The sequence below is a fragment of the Arachis ipaensis genome, chromosome B1 (assembly GCF_059453495.1).
Source record: "Arachis ipaensis isolate K30076 ecotype BB chromosome B1, ASM5945349v1, whole genome shotgun sequence".
In the NCBI taxonomy this organism is placed as follows: Eukaryota; Viridiplantae; Streptophyta; class Magnoliopsida; order Fabales; family Fabaceae; genus Arachis; species Arachis ipaensis.
Window position 1 is genome coordinate 3,178,681 of NC_142436.1, and position 20,796 is coordinate 3,199,476.

Consider the following 20,796-nt stretch of genomic DNA (forward strand, 5'->3'; position numbering starts at 1 on the left):
GTCAATTACCGGTTCGGTTCTGATAACTATGATTAAAACATTCTTTGTAAAACAAGTACACACCAAGCAGTGATGCCTTAAAGAAATCTGGAAGGAAAATATTCTCTTGATGTGAATTCTGAATTTTAATGTATACTCACAGGTCCTTTATTAATACAGAAAAATATATTTCAGTCTTGCTAAAATACAATTGAGACTAGTAAATAAATGCGGAAACAATAACTAAATGTGAAAAATTACTACCACAAATGATTCCTTCTATGGCTAGCTAGAACAAATAGCTGGGGCAACCACAAGCGATCTTTTTTTTTTCTTTGCAAAATGAATTGTGATTAATTTTTTACAGGTCACAGTACAACCAATGAATGCTACCACTTTGATTAGTCCTAATATCAGTGACCTCATTTTAAGATTCAGAACCAAAGCAGCAACCAACTATTGTCAACTTAGCTTGAGAGAAGATAAGAAAAATTCCTGCTGCTCCCTTTTTTCTGATGACAAAGTGTCCTCTTTTTCTTTTTTGTGTTCTGATCCCATGAATATATCCCAAGTTTCCACAAATATCAAGTTTAATTCACTGTAAACGAAAACAATTCAACATTGTTAGTGATCATGTTACTCCATATATACCAGCATGTTTGGCTGTGGGGCAAAAATGGTGGGGTGGAAATTCTCATGGACACACTCCATGTTTAATTTTCCACCATATTTTTAGCCCGCCATGAAAATTTTCACCGAATTTTTATCGCTAACTAAACATACACGTTGAATCCTTAGGAAGACACAAAAGTCAACGAGTCCTATACGGATAAACCACAAAAAAAATGCATGTCAATCTCTTTGTATATCACCTCATTGTTAAAATGATGTTGACAAATACCTTAATTGATAATGATGTTGTGGACTATGACACTTTTGAAGCTACTGATATATAAACTATAGAATTTTAAACTAGAACAGGTGAAGTTTGAAGGAATACTGACCAGTATTTTTCATGTTAAACCCCATATAGAGGTAGAAAGGTTTTGACGAAGGAGTATGCGAGCGCACCAGTAAACACATAACTGTCCACTCTGTCTAGTACTCCACCTGTGCAGAAATGTGGTTAATAAAATGAATTAACCCTTCAAGTACTTTCAAATGGAAAAGAATGGAAGGTTCGATTTGAATGAGTTGTTCATCGTTACAAAATTATCAACCAAATGATCTGTCATTACTTATTAATAATTCAGGGATGGCCAAAACAACAGTATTATTTATATATTATCTAATTTTTGGAGGTCAATATCCATATTTAAATGGAAGTTTTTCGTCCTAATTTATATCATGACAATGATTGATTTTCTTTTGGATGAGGCTTGTAATTTTCTAAAGGGCTAAGCAGGATGATTTATCCAAGTCTTCATTTCTTCCATTTTAATCTTTTCAAACGTTGCTAAGATTTAATCTTAATATCCAGAGATAAATAAATAAAGCATCCAAGAGATTAATAAAACAAAAAGTCATTACCATGACCAGGTATTAAGGAGCCTGAGTCTTTCACACCCGCATCGCGTTTAATCATTGATTCAGTGAGATCACCAAAAACAGATCCAAAGAAATTCAGTACACCAAGAGCTATTGAACTGACAGAACCCATGTACATACCACAAGTTAGCAACAGTATTCATAAGCGCATGTAATATATAAAAAGAATCATGGCATATGTACGAAGTTCATCTTAAACTAGAAAAAAGATTATTTGCTAACCAGTACAAAAAATACATAATTTGCAAACCCACAATGGTTAATAATAACAATATGAGTCAAGAATATGGCAAAGCCACTAATGTCTATCACGGCATTGTGACTTCAAGAAAGTCCAAGAACATTAGGAAGCTATTCTTTTAGTAGCAAAGATTTTTTTCCGTAAGGCACACATTAGCCGACCCCACCTAGTGAGATAAGGCTTTGTTGTTGTTGTTGTTGTAAGAAGGCACACATTGTGTAAGTTGGATTGTATGAGATTTCTACAAGTCCTCATAAAGAACAGCAATTAATAGTTTCACCAAGTAATGCAATTCATAAACACCATGCAAAGTTTTGTCTCCAAATTTTGTGAATCGAATAATTATAATAAGCACAAAACAAGATTGACATAAGTAGCAACTGACATTAATTAGGATGTATAGCATACCTTGGTAATGACATTGGCCAACTGAAAATTTTTGAAAGCACAACAGAAGTAACTATACACCCACAAAAGCCTATTATTGTACCCTCCCATGTCTTCTTAGGACTTATATTGGTAAGTGGTGTTCTACCAAATACCTGCATCAAGATACAAGAACAATTTCATAATCCAAGGCTGGATTGAATTTGTAATTCTAGGCAGATATAAAGTAAGATACACTGTCTGAATGTTGAATGAACAAAACATAAATTACAATAAACTTCATTTATAAAAAAAATCACAATAAACAATTAGCTCCTAGCTTGAGTCAAAATATAATGACAGTCAGAACAGAATACTTTTCTTTTTTTCTTTTCTGAAAATTTTAATTGAAGAACAGAATACTTTTGTAAATGCAAGAATTGGCCCCCTCAAGTCTGGATTTTGCCTGGCATCAACCCACTAAAGCCCCTTAGAAAGGATATATTGCTAATCTTTCACAATTCAATATAAAAAAAATGTCCGCTTCTCTGAAGAATGGGGAGCTTACCCAGGGATATAAGGTTCCAACAATCCTCAACATACTCTAACAAATTTGACAAAGACTGTCTATGCAAAGACACATTATAAGTTGATTTCTCACCAATAAATTGTTAAATACTATCATTTCAAAACAACGATCAGTTAACAGGGCTTACAAGTTATAGCAAACATAGTAAACTAAGTTTGGTATAATCTATAGCATACTATTAATTATTGCCTTCCAACAGAATAATATAAATTTGCTAGAGGTGTGAGACTGACCGTATGAGATATGGCCAGTATATCATAACTACAATGTTGGAAATCAAGCAGGATCATAAAAATAAGAGAAAGGGTTTGCAAGTAACAATATAAATATCACTGTTTAACAAGTAACAAGTGACAAATGCAACAGAAAACAAATAAGTTGCAGCAAGAAGCAGATATACCTTGCCACCAAGAAATGCGAATGTATCAGCTGCAATTATGCTGCTAATGGAAATCAAAGTTGCCACAAGACCAACTGTCCAATGAGCTTGACCACCAAGAAGCACAGGCCATGTTGCTCCTATTCCTGCAAAACAACAATCTGATAAGGACAAACAAGTCCTAAACCACAGAAAAAAAGGAGAGTACAAAAATGATGCTCAATGGAATATGCCAAAGCTGGCTTTTATTAATAAATTCTACCTAAAGGATCAGACCCTTTGGGATGTGCTTTAAGATAACAGAATAACTTATATTGATAGGTGATCATGGATATAAACTTCCTAAATGACATCAAACAAGGCCCTCAATTGTTGAAAATCAGAGCTGCTCTCACAGCATGTCAAATTTGAGCAATCTCACATCATGCCAATACAAGCAAACTAGCAAGGGTATATTTATAAACCAACAGATTTGTAGAGAGTAGAGACATGCAGGTACTTTAAAGGACAAAAGACCAGCCATTCTTGTCTTCCACAATAAATTTCTATTTTATGCCATTAAGTTTCTTCCAGCAAGGGCAATGACACATTCCCAATAAATTATTTAAATTCTCACTTAAACTAGCATATAAAATTATTGCATTTGGATCCATAAGCATATTAGTTAGTTAAAAGATGAAACATGAAGAGCACAGTTATACACAACATTCCTCATGCTTAATAGACCTTGAATATATGGTTTACCCACCATCAATTGCAGATACTAATACTATATCTTAAGACCAGCTTAATAAAAAAAATAAGCCAAATGAAATTACAGAGAAACAAAATCTTTCCTGTCTCAGTGTCCAGATTATAAATAATCCAACATACAGACATCAATAATTTAAGCAAATACAATTTATATTAGTTGGTGTTTTTTTTGTTGGTTTTTTTTTTTTTTGGGGGGGGGGGGGGATTCAAACCTGATGGCAAAAAAGACATCAAACAATATTATGCCTTTTGTAATGATCAGTATATTGTTTAAAATATGGAAATTGAACATAACACGAGCAAGTATACTTTAGTAATTTTCTTTTATTAATAAACAATTTAAAAAAAAAAAAAAGAAACATCTGAACTACATCAGGATCACAGCAAACAGAACTAAAATGGAATGGGAACTAAGAAAGTTTACATACTCGTATTCAAGGCTGGAGCTGCTAAACCACATCGAAGCTTAACCCAAAAGCACGGAAGATAGCCACAATAAAATAATCCAAATATGGCACTACTTAGCTGGGCAAAGCGTGGACTTCCTCTTTGTAAGAGTAATGCCATGGCCAAAACAAATGCAGCAGAAGTTACAGAGACATCAATATGACCACGATACCTGGCCGTGTATCAGAAATGCTAATAATCAGCAAGCAACATCCATCAAGTCTTAGTACATATAAACGGAGAGTAGATTTGTGACTATGGGTAAAATACAGATCATCCCGGAAATTTGGATCATCCATCGGTAAATAGAGTTTATCTTTTTCTACAATACACAACTGAAGTATGGAAAACATGAAACCATCGGAATTACTCCTTAACAATGAATTAGATAACATAATTTTGCAATACATTTTCCTCAAGTTGAAAAAACTGAATGGTTTAGATTTGTAGTTCAAAAACAAGGTACTATTATGACAATACTCCCTTTTTAGCCTTTCCTTTAGTGAAACAAAAATTCATGAAATTAAACAAAGATCACTAAGTTTTGATTTGTTAGGAGATTGTCAGATGTATAAACTTAAGGAAATTTAAGGCCCACTAAACAATTAACCAATCTTACATGATATACAAGGGCAATAAGGCACAAGCGACAGAGCAGACTCGTGACACATAGCGTGGAGGAGGTGTCATTCCTTCAGTAATTCCACGACTCCGAACCAATTCAAAATACTCACGTGCCCCAGCAAAAACAGCAGCAGCCATGGCAACTGCAAAAACCCACCCTCCAGCCAAAACAACACCACCTACGGTTATTCCAATGCCGAGTCCAAAAACAATTCTGTTCCTAAGCTGACTAACTTGAGGTTTCAAGAGCACGTCTTCCTACAAGGGCAAATCATGGCTTCCATTAACTCCTGAGGAACACCCACTTCAGTGACTATCAATCTGTTACACATGCATGCTCAGAAAGTAAAAATGCGAGTGCATCATCTAACATAATTTCTCATCCGTATAAATGTCCACTCCATTTTTATTCCCCCTCTCACCCCGGCAACAACAGGAAAAAAAAAAAAAAAAACTAATTTACTAAATAACAATTTGCATGAACATTTGAACTCAAATGATTCTTTAACTTACCCTTAAACATAGATGATGATCTTAACTAATCACAGTCAACACTAAGAAACACTCCTCAATTTCTTCAAGACAGCTTGAAATACTTTAAAACAGTAATTCATTTAAAAATGAATATATAACATTATCATTCTTTTATAAAATAGTTTATCCGTATACACAAACCAAAACTAAACTCATCCAGTTACATCCAAAAGAACACAAATTAATAGCAACATATAAAGAAACCCCAATTTTCAGCTCCAAAACCATCCAATAGTCAATGAAGCTATAGAAAACGATATTACCCCTTCGGCATTGCTCTGTGGAAGGTGTTCCGGTTGGGCCTGACCAATCACGCGCGGTGGAGGCGAGGCTCCGGTTCGGCGGGTGAACCGGAGCAACGGCTTGCAATTAGAGAAGAAGAAAGATGATGGAGTAGCTTTATGGAGAATTAGGGATTGGGAAGAGCGTGGGCGGCATGGGCAAGCACGAATTGGAAGAAGAACAAAGGGTTTCTTCGGATTGTTAGGGTTATGGTGGTTGCAGAAGAGTGAAATTGTGGTGGTGGAACTGAGCGAGTTGGTGACTCGGGGGTGAGCCATGAAGAGACTGAGTTGGGAACGAGCTCGCTAACTACGATGGGGATTTTGCTTTTTTGTTTTATATTATTTTATTTTATGTGTACGGATTAATGCATTATGCCGTTTTTATCACTGCCACCAATGGCGAGTGGAACGGGGATATGGCAGTAAAACGCGCCGGGTTTTACTGTCGTTCATGTGCACACACATTATATTCACTTTTTAGTTGTTATGCTTAAATTTTCATAAATATCTATTTAATTTCTATAAATCCTACTTTTAATCTCGTATTTTTTTTATCTTAATTCTTTTTATTCTTTTATTCTATTAACATATTTGTATGATATATTTTAATCTTCCAAGTATTTTTCAATACCTCTAAATTAAGTCAAATAAAATTTTAGTTCCATTAAAAAATAGATATGTAGATAATTATTACTATATTAAAGGGTACTTGCTTATATTTACAACTTTTAGAACCATATATGTAAATATTTATACGCTAACATTATTATCTTTGTAAATATCTCTTATAATTAAATTACAAACAACAACAATAACAATAATAATAGTTAAAACAAGAAGAAAATAATTATAAGAATTAAAATTTTAAAATCTTTCTATATCTTATACAAATATCAAATTTCAAATTTTTAATATTGACGAGACAATAAATTTCTCTCGCTCAAAACTCTAAATTTAATAAATTTTAGTTTACTAGTTAATTCACATCCAAGTAATTTTAGCATTTAAGTTTATTCAAATAATTTATAGTCACACGCTTTTTTTTTTCTTCTTCTCCGCCCTTATTTCAAATTTATGTATACGTTCTTCTTCTTCTTCCCATACTTGTTTCAAATTCATGCATATGTTCTTTTTCTTCTTCTTCTTCTTTCTTGATGCTACGTCGTCTTCTTCTCCTCCTCCTTTTTTTTTTTTTATTTTTCACTTTCGTTACTGTTATCACCACCACCACTCCCTCCCCCTCTTCCTCCTCCTCATCTTCTTTCTTTTTCTTTTCTCATTTTTTGTTCATGATTCAAATTTTGTTTATGTGCTTGTTTTCGAATTGAGTTTGTGTGTCGCAATTATTAAATAATTTCGTTTCATCCTGAATTTAAATAAAGGTACACTTGGTCTGTGTTTGTTTTGAAACGAGTTTACATTCTTAATTTAATTTTTGATTCATTTCTGAGTGAATTATTTTGTTATGTGCTTATTTTGAAACGAGTTTACATTTTGAATTTAATTTTTGGTTCGTTTTTTAATATAATTTCGGTTTATTTCTGAGTAAATTATTTTATTCTGTGCTTTTTTGAAACGAGTTTACACTCTGAATTTAATTTTCGGTTTATTTTAAATATAATTTCGGTTTATTCTAAATATAATTTCGGTTCATTTCTGTTATGCACAATTCAAAACTCTTCATCCCCATCTTTTACCGTTTCTTCACCAGGAAGGGAGAGAAGGAGGAAAAAAATACAGTAACAACAACAAAAAGAATGACGATAAGAAAAAAAAGTAAAAAACACGTGAAAAAAAAAGAATGCGAAAAAGAAGGAAGAGGAGAAACGCAAAAAAAAGCGAAAAAGAAAACAAGCGTAAACGAGCCTGAAAAAAAGATGAAGCAACTGCGTAAGAATGAGAAGCATGTGCGCGTGTAATTAAGCTTTTAATAAGAGTAATTTTTGTTGATGTTAAACCTACATAAATAAATTTAAAAAAAAATACTTAAATATGTAGCAAGCTACTAATTAAAAATTGTTTGGTGTTTATTGTTTAGCAATTTTAATTAATGAGTATGGAATATTCCATGAAGATTAAACAAGCCGTAATTAAGTTGAATAATCATCTTCTTCTAGAGTCTAGACCAACTAGAGGAAGAAAAATCTAAAAAGAAGAGAAACTGAGATTTTACATTTTTTATTTAAAAAAAAAAGAAAAAGAAAAAGAAAAAGAAAAAGCAAGAGAACACTGAACACAGGTCTTAGAAATTTCCCAATAATTTCAAACACATCGTTTGCCCTAACCACCTCACTCCTCGGGCGCATCCCCACCACCGTCGCCGGCCTTCAAAATTGAGCTCCATCCGCTCCGTTCGCCGGCGGCGCTACCGTCCTCCTTTCGTCGTTTGTCTTGAGCTCAACGCCGGCGGCTACAAACACTAATTGCCAGAAACGCTGTCTTTTCGAGAAGAATCTTTTCGAGTAGAACATTCTCGAATCCTTCTTTTGTTTCAGTGTTAGATAAAGCAAAAGAAACTGAACTTGCTTGCCGGTGTATACACAGTCCTGGAGATCGCTGCATCAGATTCCATTCCACTGGTAAACCTCAACATTTTGCTTTGGAACTTTCTCGAAATTTTAATCTTTTGACCGCCGTTCATTGTGTTTTCTTTAAAAAATGATTTATTAATTTAGTTAAGGTTTGTTTCCCTGGATTCGGTTATCGTTTTGAAGAAATTAAAAAAAAGGGGGGGGGGGGGATGGAGGGGTGTAATGCTGGGATTTGTTCGTGTTGTGTGAGTTTGCAGTTATAATTATCATTTGTTTGGTGTTGTGGAAAATAATAACTTGTTTGGTGTTGAAGAAGTTGTGGTTGACTTGTTGTGACTTGAATTTGAGTTTAGCTTGTTGAGCTGGATCAGCTCCCTGTGACTATTTTAAGTTTAAGGAGTTTCGGATTAATTTTAGAGTAAACTCATTTTTCTAGTTAAGTGGAGCAAACTTAGCTGTAGTTTGGTATGAACTTCATTGTATGATCCATAATTCCATATAACCCACTTTGTGACTAGGATTGCATGTTGTATTTAATTGGTAAGTTGAGCTGGCGGTGTTTTAGATTGGCTAAGCTCGCATTTGATGTTCTAGGTAGACAAGTATGATCACTTAAAGGATTGGATTTTATAAACTGGAATTATCCTGTGAAGATGATGCATTTATCTGGTACTGATTGTAAAATACTATTGTAGTATTAGGGAACATTTATGCATTGGATAGGGAACATGATGCTTGCGTTGCAAGTCCCTTATGTCTTAGGGGTTAGATACAGAATCCCCTAAATGGAGAGTTCCCTATCTTTTCAGCCTGGCTTTTAGGCCTACACCTACCTGATCATCTGTGCTAATTGGAACGAAATCAAAGGCTGGGTTGTTTTCCTCATTGTGTTGATGCACCATGTTACACTTTTTGTAGGGTTGAGAAAGGAGCATTAGTTGCATAGCATGCCATATATTAGCCTGGCATTTAGTGTGGACTCTCTTTCTCATTGAAACATCATGATCTTAAGTTCTTAACCGTTAATGATCTAATCATACAATCCAAAGTGTTGTTCACAACCCATTTTATCAAAGGCCAAACTAAACATGCAGAGGGCTCTCTTTTGCCTTCAAAGTAAACCGGAACTTCCACTCCAAGAAAATCTTACCTTTAGCATAGCAATAGCAGGAGTCTTTCTTAGTGCAATACCAATGCTTAAAGCATGCGAGCCGCCCTAGCATCCAGATTCTAAGCCACACCCACCCACAATTCTTAAATGGATCTTAGGCCAGTAGGCTCAAAGAATAAGAGATGCATTTCTTTACAGACCTATATTTTCTAGCTCATAAATTAATTTATCCAATTTTTTTCATTTAATAAAAGAAGAATTTTATTGAGATGAAGATAGAAGTTTACCAAAAGGTAGGAGAGGATAAGGGATACTCTTTACAAGAATAAATCAAACCACAAAGGAATTACTGATGAAGCATAGCTTTCCAATCTTGAAATATTTGAAAAGGAAATTCCTGTAAAAAGATCATGTTAAGATTCAATTGCACAGTTTGCTGGATTGCGACTGAGAGACATTTAAAGTACGGAATTGTGCCTTTGAAGTAGACCGTAACTTGTGTTCTGTCCGATTGTTTAGGGGCTGTGTTTACTTGAAACAAGGAAAGATGGGTGTTAGATAGTCGGGGGCTAATGCTCAAGTTAAAGAGCTTGCACCAGGCTAATTTAGAGTTAGCATATGCATTGGCTGTGGTGGAAGTTCTAGGACAGAACATGTTATGAGAACTCTAAACTCCTTGATTTATTGATTGAATTACGGAATGTTGATACATGTACGTATACAAATACATCTGTTACATTTATATCAGTATGAAAAGGATGTCTCTTATAATGTGTAGTCTACAAGTTATGTATGCTACAAAGACCAGACCTTGGCTTTCTCCCTTTCACGTTGACAGTGAAAATTTTCTGGCACATTTTTTCATACTAAATTTGCTTTCTAGAAATAAAATGATAATTATGGAATCATTTAATTACATATTTGGAACTGTTTTTATTACATATCAATTGGATCTATTTACTTAGTTTTGTTTATTGATGCAGGTGTTATGGAGATATCATTGTTAAAGATGCTTGTTAATGGCATATCCTCGTTTCTGAATTTATCGTTTTCTGGAAACGTCAACTCGGAACCCATCTCAAAGTATTACCAAAAGGCAGAGGAGATACTTAGGCTGTTGAAGCCAATTATTGATGCAATTGCTCATTCTGAGTTAGCTTCTGATGAAGTGCTTAGTAAGATATTTGAAGAACTCGGTCATGCAGTTGATGAATTAAGGGAGCATATTGAGAACTGGCACCTGTTGTCCAGCAAAGTTTACTTTGTAAGTGTCATAATATCTCAATTCTTCGTTTGCAGATATACAAGGCATATCTATTTTAGTCATTAATTTAATGTCAAATGAGCTGATCTTCCATTATGACCGATTGTTCTTCTCATTTCTTTATGTTCGGATTCAATCCTGTTGCCTTTTGCAGTGGTTAGGGAAGGAAATTATGCTATTTCTGCTTTCTCTTCTAATCGAACACAATTATGATGACCTTCACATATATTGTCATCTCTCTCTCTCTCTCTCTCTCTCTCTCTCTCTCTCTCTCTCTCTCTCTCACACACACACACACACACACACACACTGTTCCTCTTCTCCTCCCGCACACCATTCCTTCATATTTTTAGCTGTGTAGTTTACTCAAAGCTTTGTGTTTGTTGTGCACTTATTTCTATTTTAATTTCATTTATTTTAATAGTTAGAAGTTTTGTTTTCGAGAACCATGGTTCAGGGTCCTAATAATTCATGTTATAGTTATGGTTAATGGAGATGATCTTGTGGTGGATGTGATAACTTGTTAGCTTGCTTGTTGCACTCAAACTGCAGACTTTCTTAATTTTAGAAGAAATCTTCACATTATTTCATCTTCTTTTCTTGTTTGCTTGGTGATGATCCAGCTCTTTCATCACCAACAAATTGTTTTTGAACAAAAAAAGTTCTTCTATCTGAACAAGTGTACCTCTTCCATCATATTTATCATAAACCTGATTACAACTTTCAAAAACCATGTTCACATGTTAGTATAGTTTTCCACTTGATCATAGTTGTCTGTCTTGGCTTCTTTAATGTATTTTATCATTTGATATTATCTAGTTACCAAGTCTCATTTTCTAGATAGGATGAACTGTGTTATTCTCCTAAGAAAATGTTCATTGTCATGGTTTTAGTTATTTAAAGAAACTTTGATTTTTAGCTATCTTCTTTATTTAAGTGAAATTTTGTTGGTTTCAGCTTTGACTTGTGAAATGCATCTATGAAATGATCTTGTTATACTTGGTGGGTTATTTTCTGGAAGATAATGCTATATGAACCTTTTAGAGAGAGAACACGTGTGAAGAGTCATTAGATTGCTTGTGGATTAATGTGGAAATATGACACCTCATAGATCTACAGGGAAATCTAATAGCACAAAATTGTTACATGTTTATATGGCATTACCTTCTCCCGAGATATATATATATATATATATATATATATATATATATCACTTCTTACTTAAAGGGTTACCTTTTCATTCTATACACCTTTGCAAGATATGATTAGGATATAACTGAAGAGTGTTCAAAGACCTTTGCTTGAGTTAGCTACCCGCCTGGCAGAAGTAAGACATGTAGTAGTTCTTTTGTTGTGCCTGCATCTAATGGGATGTACATGGCATGACTGTTGCAAGTTATGCATGTTGAATTCTCACTACATCTGCTATTATGATCACTAGGCTATGCAAGTTGAACCCTTGATATCTAGGATAAGGACTTTGGGGCTCAATATTTTCCAGCAGCTGAAGGTTTCTCAGCAATGTCTCCCCGATGAATTGAGTTCTGATCATCTGGAGGTAAAACATTCTATCAAACAAAAGAGTTGGTTTAAGCTTCGTCTTTTAACTGGAGTCATATTTTCATTATGTGAAAGAAACTGAGGATGTGTAATATCAATATTAAAATTGCAGCATTGTGTTCAGAAACTTAAGCATTTGGGACATGAAGAAGTATCAGCAGTCATTAAGGAAGCTATTACTGAACAACGGGAAGGTTTAGGACCCAGTTCAGAGGTCCTGGCAAAAATTGCTGATAGCCTAGGTCTAAAGTCTAATCAGGAGGTTCTGATTGAGGCTGTGGCCCTTGAAAAATTGAAGGAGAATGCTGAGCAAACTGAAAAGACTGCAGAAGCTGAATATATTGATCAAATGATCGCTGTTGTAACACGTATGCATGAGCGGCTTAGTATGCTTAAGCAAGCTGAGAGTAGCAGCCCAGTTCCAGTACCTGCTGATTTTTGTTGTCCTCTCTCTTTGGAGTTGATGACTGATCCAGTGATTGTGGCATCAGGACAAACCTATGAGCGGGCTTTCATTAGGAACTGGATTGATCTTGGACTTACTGTTTGTCCGAAGACTCGGCAGGCACTAGCTCATACCAACCTAATACCTAACTACACTGTAAAAGCACTAATTGCAACTTGGTGTGAGTCAAACAATGTGAAACTGGTTGAGCCCTCGAAGTCCACTAGTTTAAATCAAGCATCTGTCATTCAGGGGTATATGGAGTCTGGTACAACCAGGGACTCACCTGTCTTTTCTCATTCCAGGGGCAACCAGCCATCCTCACCTGAGTCGGTGCGTTCTCATTCTTTTAGTTCACCAGGTAATAACATAACTTCTGCTGGAATCCAGCGAGAGGGAACATCACCATTGCATCCCCGTTCAATTTCTGAAGGTTCCTTAAGTGGTATGGTTAATGGGCAGCATATGGATCTTGCTGGAGCAGGTTTAGATGACAGGTCTGCTAGCTCAGATGAAAGCAGTGTGGATTCAGTTGGCCAACCCTCAATGTCGCCATCTAAAAGGGAATCGTCTGGTGCCTTTATCCCTGACCAAGCCCAAGCCCATGTTAGAACTATTTCTTACTCCAGTGCACTTTCTAGTGGAAATTTCCCCCAAGAAACACCAGGTGATGATAATAGTTCTCCTCAGTTGTCAAGCAGTCCAGCATACAGTAGAGATGTTTCAGGTGAATTAAATCCCGGCCCAGATTCTGCTAGTGCTGCTACTGTTCCATCTTCACATAGAGAACCAGAGTTCCCACCTCGATCGGAGACAAGGTCCCGAACATCCTTGTGGCAGCGACCATCCCAGAGGCTTGTTCCTAGGATGGCATCCTCTCCTGCTGCTGAAACTAGAGCTGATCTTTCTGCTATTGAATCCCAGGTTCGGAAGTTGGTTGAGGGCTTGAAGAGCACCAATATTGATACTCAGAGAGAGGCAACAGTAGAAATTCGGCTTCTTGCCAAGCATAATATGGATAATCGAATTGCAATTGCAAACTGTGGAGCCATTACCATATTAGTTGAGTTACTCAGATCACCAGATACAAGGATCCAGGAAAATGCTGTTACTGCACTTCTGAACTTATCAATCAATGACAATAACAAAAGTGCAATAGCAAATGCTGGTGCAATTGAACCTCTGATTCATGTGCTGAAGACAGGGAGCCCAGAAGCCAAGGAGAATTCTGCTGCCACTCTATTCAGCTTATCAGTGATTGAGGAAAACAAAATTAGCATTGGTAGGTCGGGGGCTATTGGACCGTTGGTTGATCTATTAGGGAATGGAACCCCTAGGGGTAAGAAAGACGCAGCCACTGCTTTGTTTAATTTGTCAATATTTCATGAAAACAAGAATCGAATTGTGCAAGCTGGTGCCGTGAAGCACCTTGTGGAGTTAATGGACCCTGCTGCCGGAATGGTTGATAAGGCAGTGGCAGTCTTAGCAAATCTGGCCACAATTCAAGAAGGAAGAGTTGCTATTGGTCAGGAAGGTGGGATTCCTGTTTTGGTCGAGGTTGTCGAGTTGGGCTCTGCAAGAGGAAAAGAGAATGCAGCAGCAGCTCTTCTGCATCTATGCTTACATAGCAACAGATTCTTAAGCATGGTGCTTCAGGAAGGAGCTGTCCCACCATTAGTCGCATTATCACAGTCAGGTACTGCGAGGGCCAAAGAAAAGGTACGGTTTGTTCTTTACTGTTTCATCTCTTATTTGCCTCGTATTCTATTTCTATTTCTTCAAACACAGTGGTGATGGATTATTTTCTTTGTTTAGGCCCAGGCTCTCCTCAATCAATTTAGAAGTCAGAGACATAATGCGGGGAGGGGCTGATTTTGAATCCCCAAGCTGTTGTACCATCCAAAGGTTTTGAATTAACTTTTTATAGTACTTCTCTAATTTATGCATTATTACATGGTGCAAATAATGTGTGTAAAGGTGTTTTGCATTATTGTTTCACTTGCTTGTAAAGGGGAAAAAATGTTATTTATGGGGGGCACGATTTGATTGTTTCCTCTAACGGAAAACCTTTTTCTGTGTTGTGAAGAAAATTTATACATGTAAGTCTAGCTTTTGTTTTTAACAAAGAGAATGTCTGGCTTCTGTTGCTGGCATAGGGCGAGAGATGTCCGTGGACAAATAATTTTGTTTTATTTAGGGTTTAACTGCCCCATAATGTATGGTATCAACTATCAATATCAAAATTTTTTCATGTTGGCATATGTAAATGTGGCTCTTACTGTTGTAATAATTCAATTGTGTTGTATTGTTGAACTGTTCATATTCCTCCACTTTATCAATGAATCAGAAGATTTTATTAAAGGAAGAGTTTACCTAATATTTTTTCATCATTCATCCCCTTGTGGTTCTAGATACTGAATTTTAGCATATGAACTTTTGGAAATGACAAAACTAAATCAGTTGTCTTAATTTGGTTGTTTCATGAAATCCTGATTATTAATTCCAAGTTCTGTTGAATCACAATAAAGCAACGTCATAATATCTTACTAACTATATATAAACCAAGGGAATGAGTTTTTCTTATTGAAAATTTCATTTTACTATGGCTTGGTCTGAACATGAGTTATACAAGAATATTAGTAAGACCATCGTGTATATGTGACAGTGTATTTGGTTTAAGCAAATCATAAAATCATTGCCTTCTTTTAAACAACAGTATAATTATATTTTCACTTAAGGGTAGTGATCAATGTACTAAATATTTTATTCTATAATGATAGGCGATAACATTTTATATATTGAACTACACAAGAACCCACTAGAATGGAAATTCTTGTGTTTCTCTTTACCATAAACAAAGAGAAACACATGAAAAGATCCATTATATAATTCACACTTTTCCAAATCACTAGTGTTCACTTAATTAGACTGTTAAACAGCTTAAACTCACTAAACTACTGCTTCTCAATTTCCAGAGGCATAAAGTTCACATCAAGTAATGAATTTATGTGTCTTTATTCATAAATTTAATTCATGAACTAATTCACTCTTCTGCAATTCTTCCTTATCTCACCTTTTGACCCAGTTAAGGGCAGGATGTTCCCCATCTTAATCATTCCAGTAACAAAGTCAGAAGCAAAGGCCTTATTATTCTGACTATAGGCCTTAACAAGTGAATCAGTGGATCCACCATTGAAGAGTTCTTGATCAGAATGAAGGAGACCCTTTTTGTTGATGAGGTTCTTGTAGTAGTTGTTCTCAAAATGTGTGGGTGTTTGTAGGTCTAAGGGTGCTAAATTGTTGTCTCCTGTGCCATTTTGCCTTGGACAATTTTTCTGCCTTAACTTGGCAAATGAAGGGTCAATGTCGGTGTCATTGTATATGTGACCTCTGAAACTTGTACACCTTGCTTGCCCAATTGTGTGAGACCCTGAAAAACCACAAAATAAATGACAAAATTAATTAATAGTGATGAATCTAGAAAATTTGAATAACAGAACAATGACAATATTAAAATGTTGAAATTAGTTAATGAATGTCTTAAGAATATTATCCGAGAATAAAAATAGACATTATTTTCTGCTAGTGCATTAGGATTTATAAATACTCTTTTTTTTTTTTATTAAAACTTTTTGCTTGAAGTAGCTTTAACAAGTTCCTCAAAATGTTATACAATTATTATATTAATAAATAGTGGAGGCAAACCACATAGATATATAGTTGAAAACATTCAAAATTTAGTGGGCATATATAACCCAACATAAAAGCAATGCAAGTATATCTTTCCTTGATTAGACGAGAGTTGCTAACTCTGGTAATTTTTCCTTCTACACATGGCATAGTATAGTGGATTCAGTTTGATATATCCTTATTGGGTTATCCAAGCATACATTATTATTATTCTTTAAAGAACAATAATACATTATCAAGTTATTAAAAGTGTTTGTCCCTTTCATATAAAAACGTGTTTGATTCTATATAGTATGATTAGTTGGTATAATCACGTGGCCATTCATTATTAGTAAAATTAATGATCCACTGTATTATGCCATGTGCAAAAGCTTTAAGGTAATTAATCACATAATCTCGTCATAAAAATAATTAAAAACTAAAGCAAACATAAAATTGTGAATACAAATTTAATTGACAATAATATAAAATAATAAATGAGATATGAATGACAGTTAGACTTCAATTTTTTCCCAGATATTGAAATATTATAGATGATATTATAAACATATTTATCTTCTTAACTATGGTGGATAACTGGATATGCATGATTTTACCTTCTAGTCAACTCAACAGTATTATATTGTTGGTTATGAAGTGACTTGACAATTAGCTAAAAAAGCACGTAATAATGCAATGAACATGAACATACTAGTTGTTTAAAAGTCATATTCATGTACACCTAATATAATTAATGAATTCCATTTAATTTGGCAAAACCATATGGTTACATACAAAATCAACATCGAAATGTGTCACGTTATCACAGACTAAAGCACTGTTTTCATATAAAGAGACAGTGAGGTGTAAAGTATATATAAACTAAACTACAATAAAATATATGTGACTCACTCTTTTTTGAGTTATCAATTGTGACTTATCATCACTTTATATCAAAAGGTATGGATTATATATATTTATAAAAGAGAACTATACTTTAATTATTCTATAAATATAAAAAAAATAAGCTATTTTATTATCAAGCATGATTAATTAGAGTGAGTGAGTATAAAAGGAAAATTACCAGATAAGGCAACTAAGTCCTTGACATCAAGGCCATGTGACTTAAAATTGGAAATTAGGGTACTAAGGTTAGAAGTGGGAGGTGGAATTACACCAGTGTTGGCAGCTGTGAAATTTGCTGTTCTTGAATCCCTTCTTCCAAGTTTCACATCCCAAAAAGGCCCTCCAAGCTTAACAAATAAAGCAAAATAAATTATGATAAACATTGTTGTCATTTTTATTACTAGTAATATCCTAAGTTAGTTTTTTAAAAATTTTAATCTAATTTTTAATATATTTTTAATTATTAAATCAGTTATTTTTATTATTATTATTTAATAAAAATATATTAATTTTTAAAAATGTTTAAATTAATTTTTTTACATAAATTGTCTAACAAAATGAGAATTTAAAAAATTAATTTAATAATTAAAATTTATTAAGAACTAAAGTTTCAACTAAAAATTTCTCAATTCTTCTTAGGTTATATTATTGTAGTGAGTTATTTAATTAGTAGAATATTATACTCACAATAACAACAGCGTCACGAGAAGCAATGGCCAAGATATCAGCACATGAAACAACACCGGGGCACAAAGCTTCAACCTTTGACTTGATTGCATCAATTACTTCAAACCCTCTCACTGAGTTTTTGTTTGCTGCTGCTGTCTTCTCTCCTTTGAATGTTGATGTATCATCCAATAACAATGATCCATCACAACCCTGCATTTTTCATGTTCCCACATGCATGCACGTCAATTTCTTAGCTGCTTTAATTTTAATTAAATCATATACACAAAGTGGGACTAATAACAGGGTGCATACCTAAAGTAAAAACTTACTTGTAGTTATTTTTATTTGAAATTGATAATTAAAAATTATTAAATAATTTAATATATTTAATTTGACTATATTACTATATAACAATTTTCAATTATTAATTTTATATGAAAATAACACGTGAATTTTCACCGATTAGTAATAAGCCATCTATGAGCCATTAGTTGGTTGAGATCTTTTTTATTTATTTGATTTTTTTTATTCAAAGTGTCACATCCCTCTGAAATGAAAAGTTATAAAATGAAAAGAGAACACGTACTAAGGGGTTGAGAGCCATATATATATATTGAGAATTATTCGAATGGCTTAAATAAACTATCAATATTTATGAACTAATTTTAAAAGTAATATATATCATATATGATATATTTCAAACTTTCAACTCTAGATCTAGAATTTCATATTTAGATCGTGAAGTTTTCTTGACCAATAAAAATGATGGTTTTAAGAAGCAATATCTGCAACTAGTATATAATAATGTCACCAAGGAATAAAAAAAAACTAGTATATAATAATAATAATAATAATAATAATAATAATAATAATAATAATAATAATAATAATAATATATGTGCTTTACATGTATATAAATGAAAAAAAAACTATATAAAAAATATGTGTTATGTCTCAAGTGCACTGGCATGAACTTAAGTATATAAATGCCAATAACTCTTTGCATGCACTTCGTTAATAATAATTAATCAATTCATGCAGTGGATAATGCACTATAAATTATTCTAAATTTATAACTACTCAACATTATAATTGTTCATCATGATTTCTCACAGTTTAAATTTTTGTGAACTAATAATATAAAATAATTTTATATTGTTAACATATAAAAATTATTCTCTTAATATAATACCTTACATTTTTTTTTTCCTTTAACCTTAGGTTATAAATATTTAAAAATTGGTACCACTCCATTCAGGAGTACCAAAATAGACAAAAATTTAGAGGATGACATTGTAAAAAGTTTAACATTAATATTAATATATTTAAAAAAATAAAAAAACACCAAAAATGATGATAGTAGTAGTTGAATTACATCAATAAAGCAATCATGGAAGAAGAGGCGAAGAATAGAAGCACCAAGGCGTTGTTCTTTGGCCACAGCATCTTCAACAACAGATTTCACAGCATTGAAAACTTGTGGACATTTTCTACAATAGAAATTCTCTGAAAGTAGATGGGCTGAAGAAGAGGTTCCAGCAAGAAGAACAAGAACAAAGACAAGGAATAAAGAAGAAGAAGAAGAAGAACGAAAAAGTGTCATATTTGTTTGTTTTTTTTTTTTTTTATGTGAAAGTATATATGATGATTTGATGAATAAAGAGTATAGTGTGAGACTCCAATATATAGAGAGTGTAAACTCATGATTAATTAATTCTCACCTAATTAGCTAGCATCTATATTGATCAAATTAAATATAATAAAATGTATTGCATGGCAATAACAGTGTCACCTCTTGAAAATTTTGATTGAATTGATAGATTGATTAGTAATAATTAAGTATTGGTTTAATTACTCTGTTGGTACTATAGTTTCGTAAAATTTTCAATTAGGTTCTTATACTTTTTTTTTTAATTGGGTCCCTGCACCAATTTTTTTTTAATTAAGTCCCTCTTAATAGTAATTGACTTAATTTTATAGGGACTCAACTAAAAAAAAGAATTGGTACAGAGGCCTAAATAAAAAAAAAAAGTGTAGAGACCCAATTAAAAAAAAAATTTTTGGTGCAAAGATTCAATTAAAAAAAAAAAAAAAAGTATAAGGACCTAATTAAAAATTTTGCGAAACTATACGGAGCAAACTAATTAAACCTTAAGTATTTTTGAAGATTTTCTCTCATCCACTTCTGATCTCTTGTACTTTTTCTGATCTTTTATAATCTTTTAAAATATTCTATTTAAATAATAAATATTTAAATTCCCTTAAAATGAAATACCTTTTCATTTATGAAATCCAAACTTAATTAGAGATATTGTTTAAGTAAAACCGAACATTTATTATATATCCACCATGTCATGAATCTATTTTCTCAAAATATCATATGATAATTCAGTTTTACTGACAGTTTTATGGATGTTTACGATATTGATAATATTAAAATAATTATAATGACGCCCGCCCTATACAAAATGTGTTGTCTCAAAAAAATCAACATATAATTTATATTTATATCGATAATATTAAAATAATTTATTGGAGACCATTTGATGAATAGACACCGGATTATGTTTTCTAGTATAATAAATATAATATATATACTATTTAATAAGAAGAAATTCGATTCTATTGTGTCGGTTGATGTTTAAGGACAATAATTCATTATTTTTCATCATTATCTTATGATATTTTCCATTGAAAAAATACTATATGTTTTTCTCTAAATAATTACAAGAAATTTTAAAATATATTCTTATATTTAATTTATTTTATTTTTAGCATCAAATATTTTATTAATATGATCTAAAATTATTTTCAGGTGAACATTAAAATTTATAATAATTTTTGTCTTAAATATTTGGTTTATGTTTTAAATCCTGATTAAATTATTATTAATAAAT

At 33.1% G+C, this 20,796-nt stretch overlaps 3 protein-coding genes across 4 annotated transcripts; 1 reads left to right on the top strand and 2 right to left on the bottom strand.

The window, feature by feature from the left end:
- Positions 1 to 88: 88 nt before the first annotated feature.
- CDS4 (cytidinediphosphate diacylglycerol synthase 4) lies at positions 89 to 6,139 on the bottom strand. 2 transcript variants are annotated; one of them, XR_015902172.1, is made up of 9 exons: positions 5,724 to 6,139; positions 4,922 to 5,184; positions 4,284 to 4,474; positions 3,124 to 3,248; positions 2,177 to 2,310; positions 1,510 to 1,625; positions 984 to 1,089; positions 763 to 800; positions 89 to 577 (listed from the first exon to the last, which is right to left on the bottom strand). XR_015902172.1 is itself a non-coding variant. In XM_016346500.3 (8 exons), the coding sequence occupies exons 1-7, from the start codon at positions 6,018 to 6,020 to the stop codon at positions 998 to 1,000; spliced, it is 1,218 nt and encodes a 405-aa protein (XP_016201986.2). In that variant the 5' UTR covers positions 6,021 to 6,097; the 3' UTR covers positions 89 to 577; positions 984 to 997. The 2 variants fall into 2 exon arrangements, 1 of the variants encoding a protein (XP_016201986.2); XM_016346500.3 differs by lacking the exon at positions 763 to 800 and having other exon boundaries at positions 5,724 to 6,097.
- A 1,746-nt stretch (positions 6,140 to 7,885) lies between these two features.
- Positions 7,886 to 16,123, top strand: PUB4 (RING/U-box superfamily protein with ARM repeat domain-containing protein). The gene is made up of 6 exons (XM_016346609.3): positions 7,886 to 8,323; positions 10,370 to 10,650; positions 12,092 to 12,208; positions 12,323 to 14,374; positions 14,471 to 14,560; positions 15,741 to 16,123. The coding sequence occupies exons 2-5, from the start codon at positions 10,375 to 10,377 to the stop codon at positions 14,525 to 14,527; spliced, it is 2,502 nt and encodes an 833-aa protein (XP_016202095.1). The 5' UTR covers positions 7,886 to 8,323; positions 10,370 to 10,374; the 3' UTR covers positions 14,528 to 14,560; positions 15,741 to 16,123.
- LOC107643176 (peroxidase 4) lies at positions 15,396 to 19,551 on the bottom strand. Its single transcript, XM_016346789.3, has 4 exons — positions 19,275 to 19,551; positions 17,918 to 18,109; positions 17,409 to 17,577; positions 15,396 to 16,085 (listed from the first exon to the last, which is right to left on the bottom strand). Exons 1-4 carry the CDS (start codon positions 19,500 to 19,502, stop codon positions 15,694 to 15,696), a joined length of 981 nt encoding a protein of 326 aa, XP_016202275.1. The 5' UTR covers positions 19,503 to 19,551; the 3' UTR covers positions 15,396 to 15,693.
- Positions 19,552 to 20,796: the final 1,245 nt, after the last annotated feature.

Coding starts and splice junctions, on each gene's coding strand:
- CDS4 (XM_016346500.3), bottom strand. CDS start 6,020: ATGGCTCACCCCCGAGTCACCAACTCGCTCAGTTCCACCACCACAATT. Junction 5,185..5,723: donor CACAGAGCAATGCCGAAGGG/GTAATATCGTTT, acceptor TTGCCCTTGTAG/GAAGACGTGCTCTTGAAACC. Junction 3,249..4,283: donor AGCTCCAGCCTTGAATACGA/GTATGTAAACTT, acceptor GTTGTTTTGCAG/GAATAGGAGCAACATGGCCT.
- PUB4 (XM_016346609.3), top strand. CDS start 10,375: ATGGAGATATCATTGTTAAAGATGCTTGTTAATGGCATATCCTCGTTT. Junction 10,651..12,091: donor TGTCCAGCAAAGTTTACTTT/GTAAGTGTCATA, acceptor TATGATCACTAG/GCTATGCAAGTTGAACCCTT. Junction 14,375..14,470: donor CTGCGAGGGCCAAAGAAAAG/GTACGGTTTGTT, acceptor TTCTTTGTTTAG/GCCCAGGCTCTCCTCAATCA.
- LOC107643176 (XM_016346789.3), bottom strand. CDS start 19,502: ATGACACTTTTTCGTTCTTCTTCTTCTTCTTCTTTATTCCTTGTCTTT. Junction 17,578..17,917: donor CTCGTGACGCTGTTGTTATT/GTGAGTATAATA, acceptor TTATTTGTTAAG/CTTGGAGGGCCTTTTTGGGA. Junction 16,086..17,408: donor GGACTTAGTTGCCTTATCTG/GTAATTTTCCTT, acceptor GTGGTTTTTCAG/GGTCTCACACAATTGGGCAA.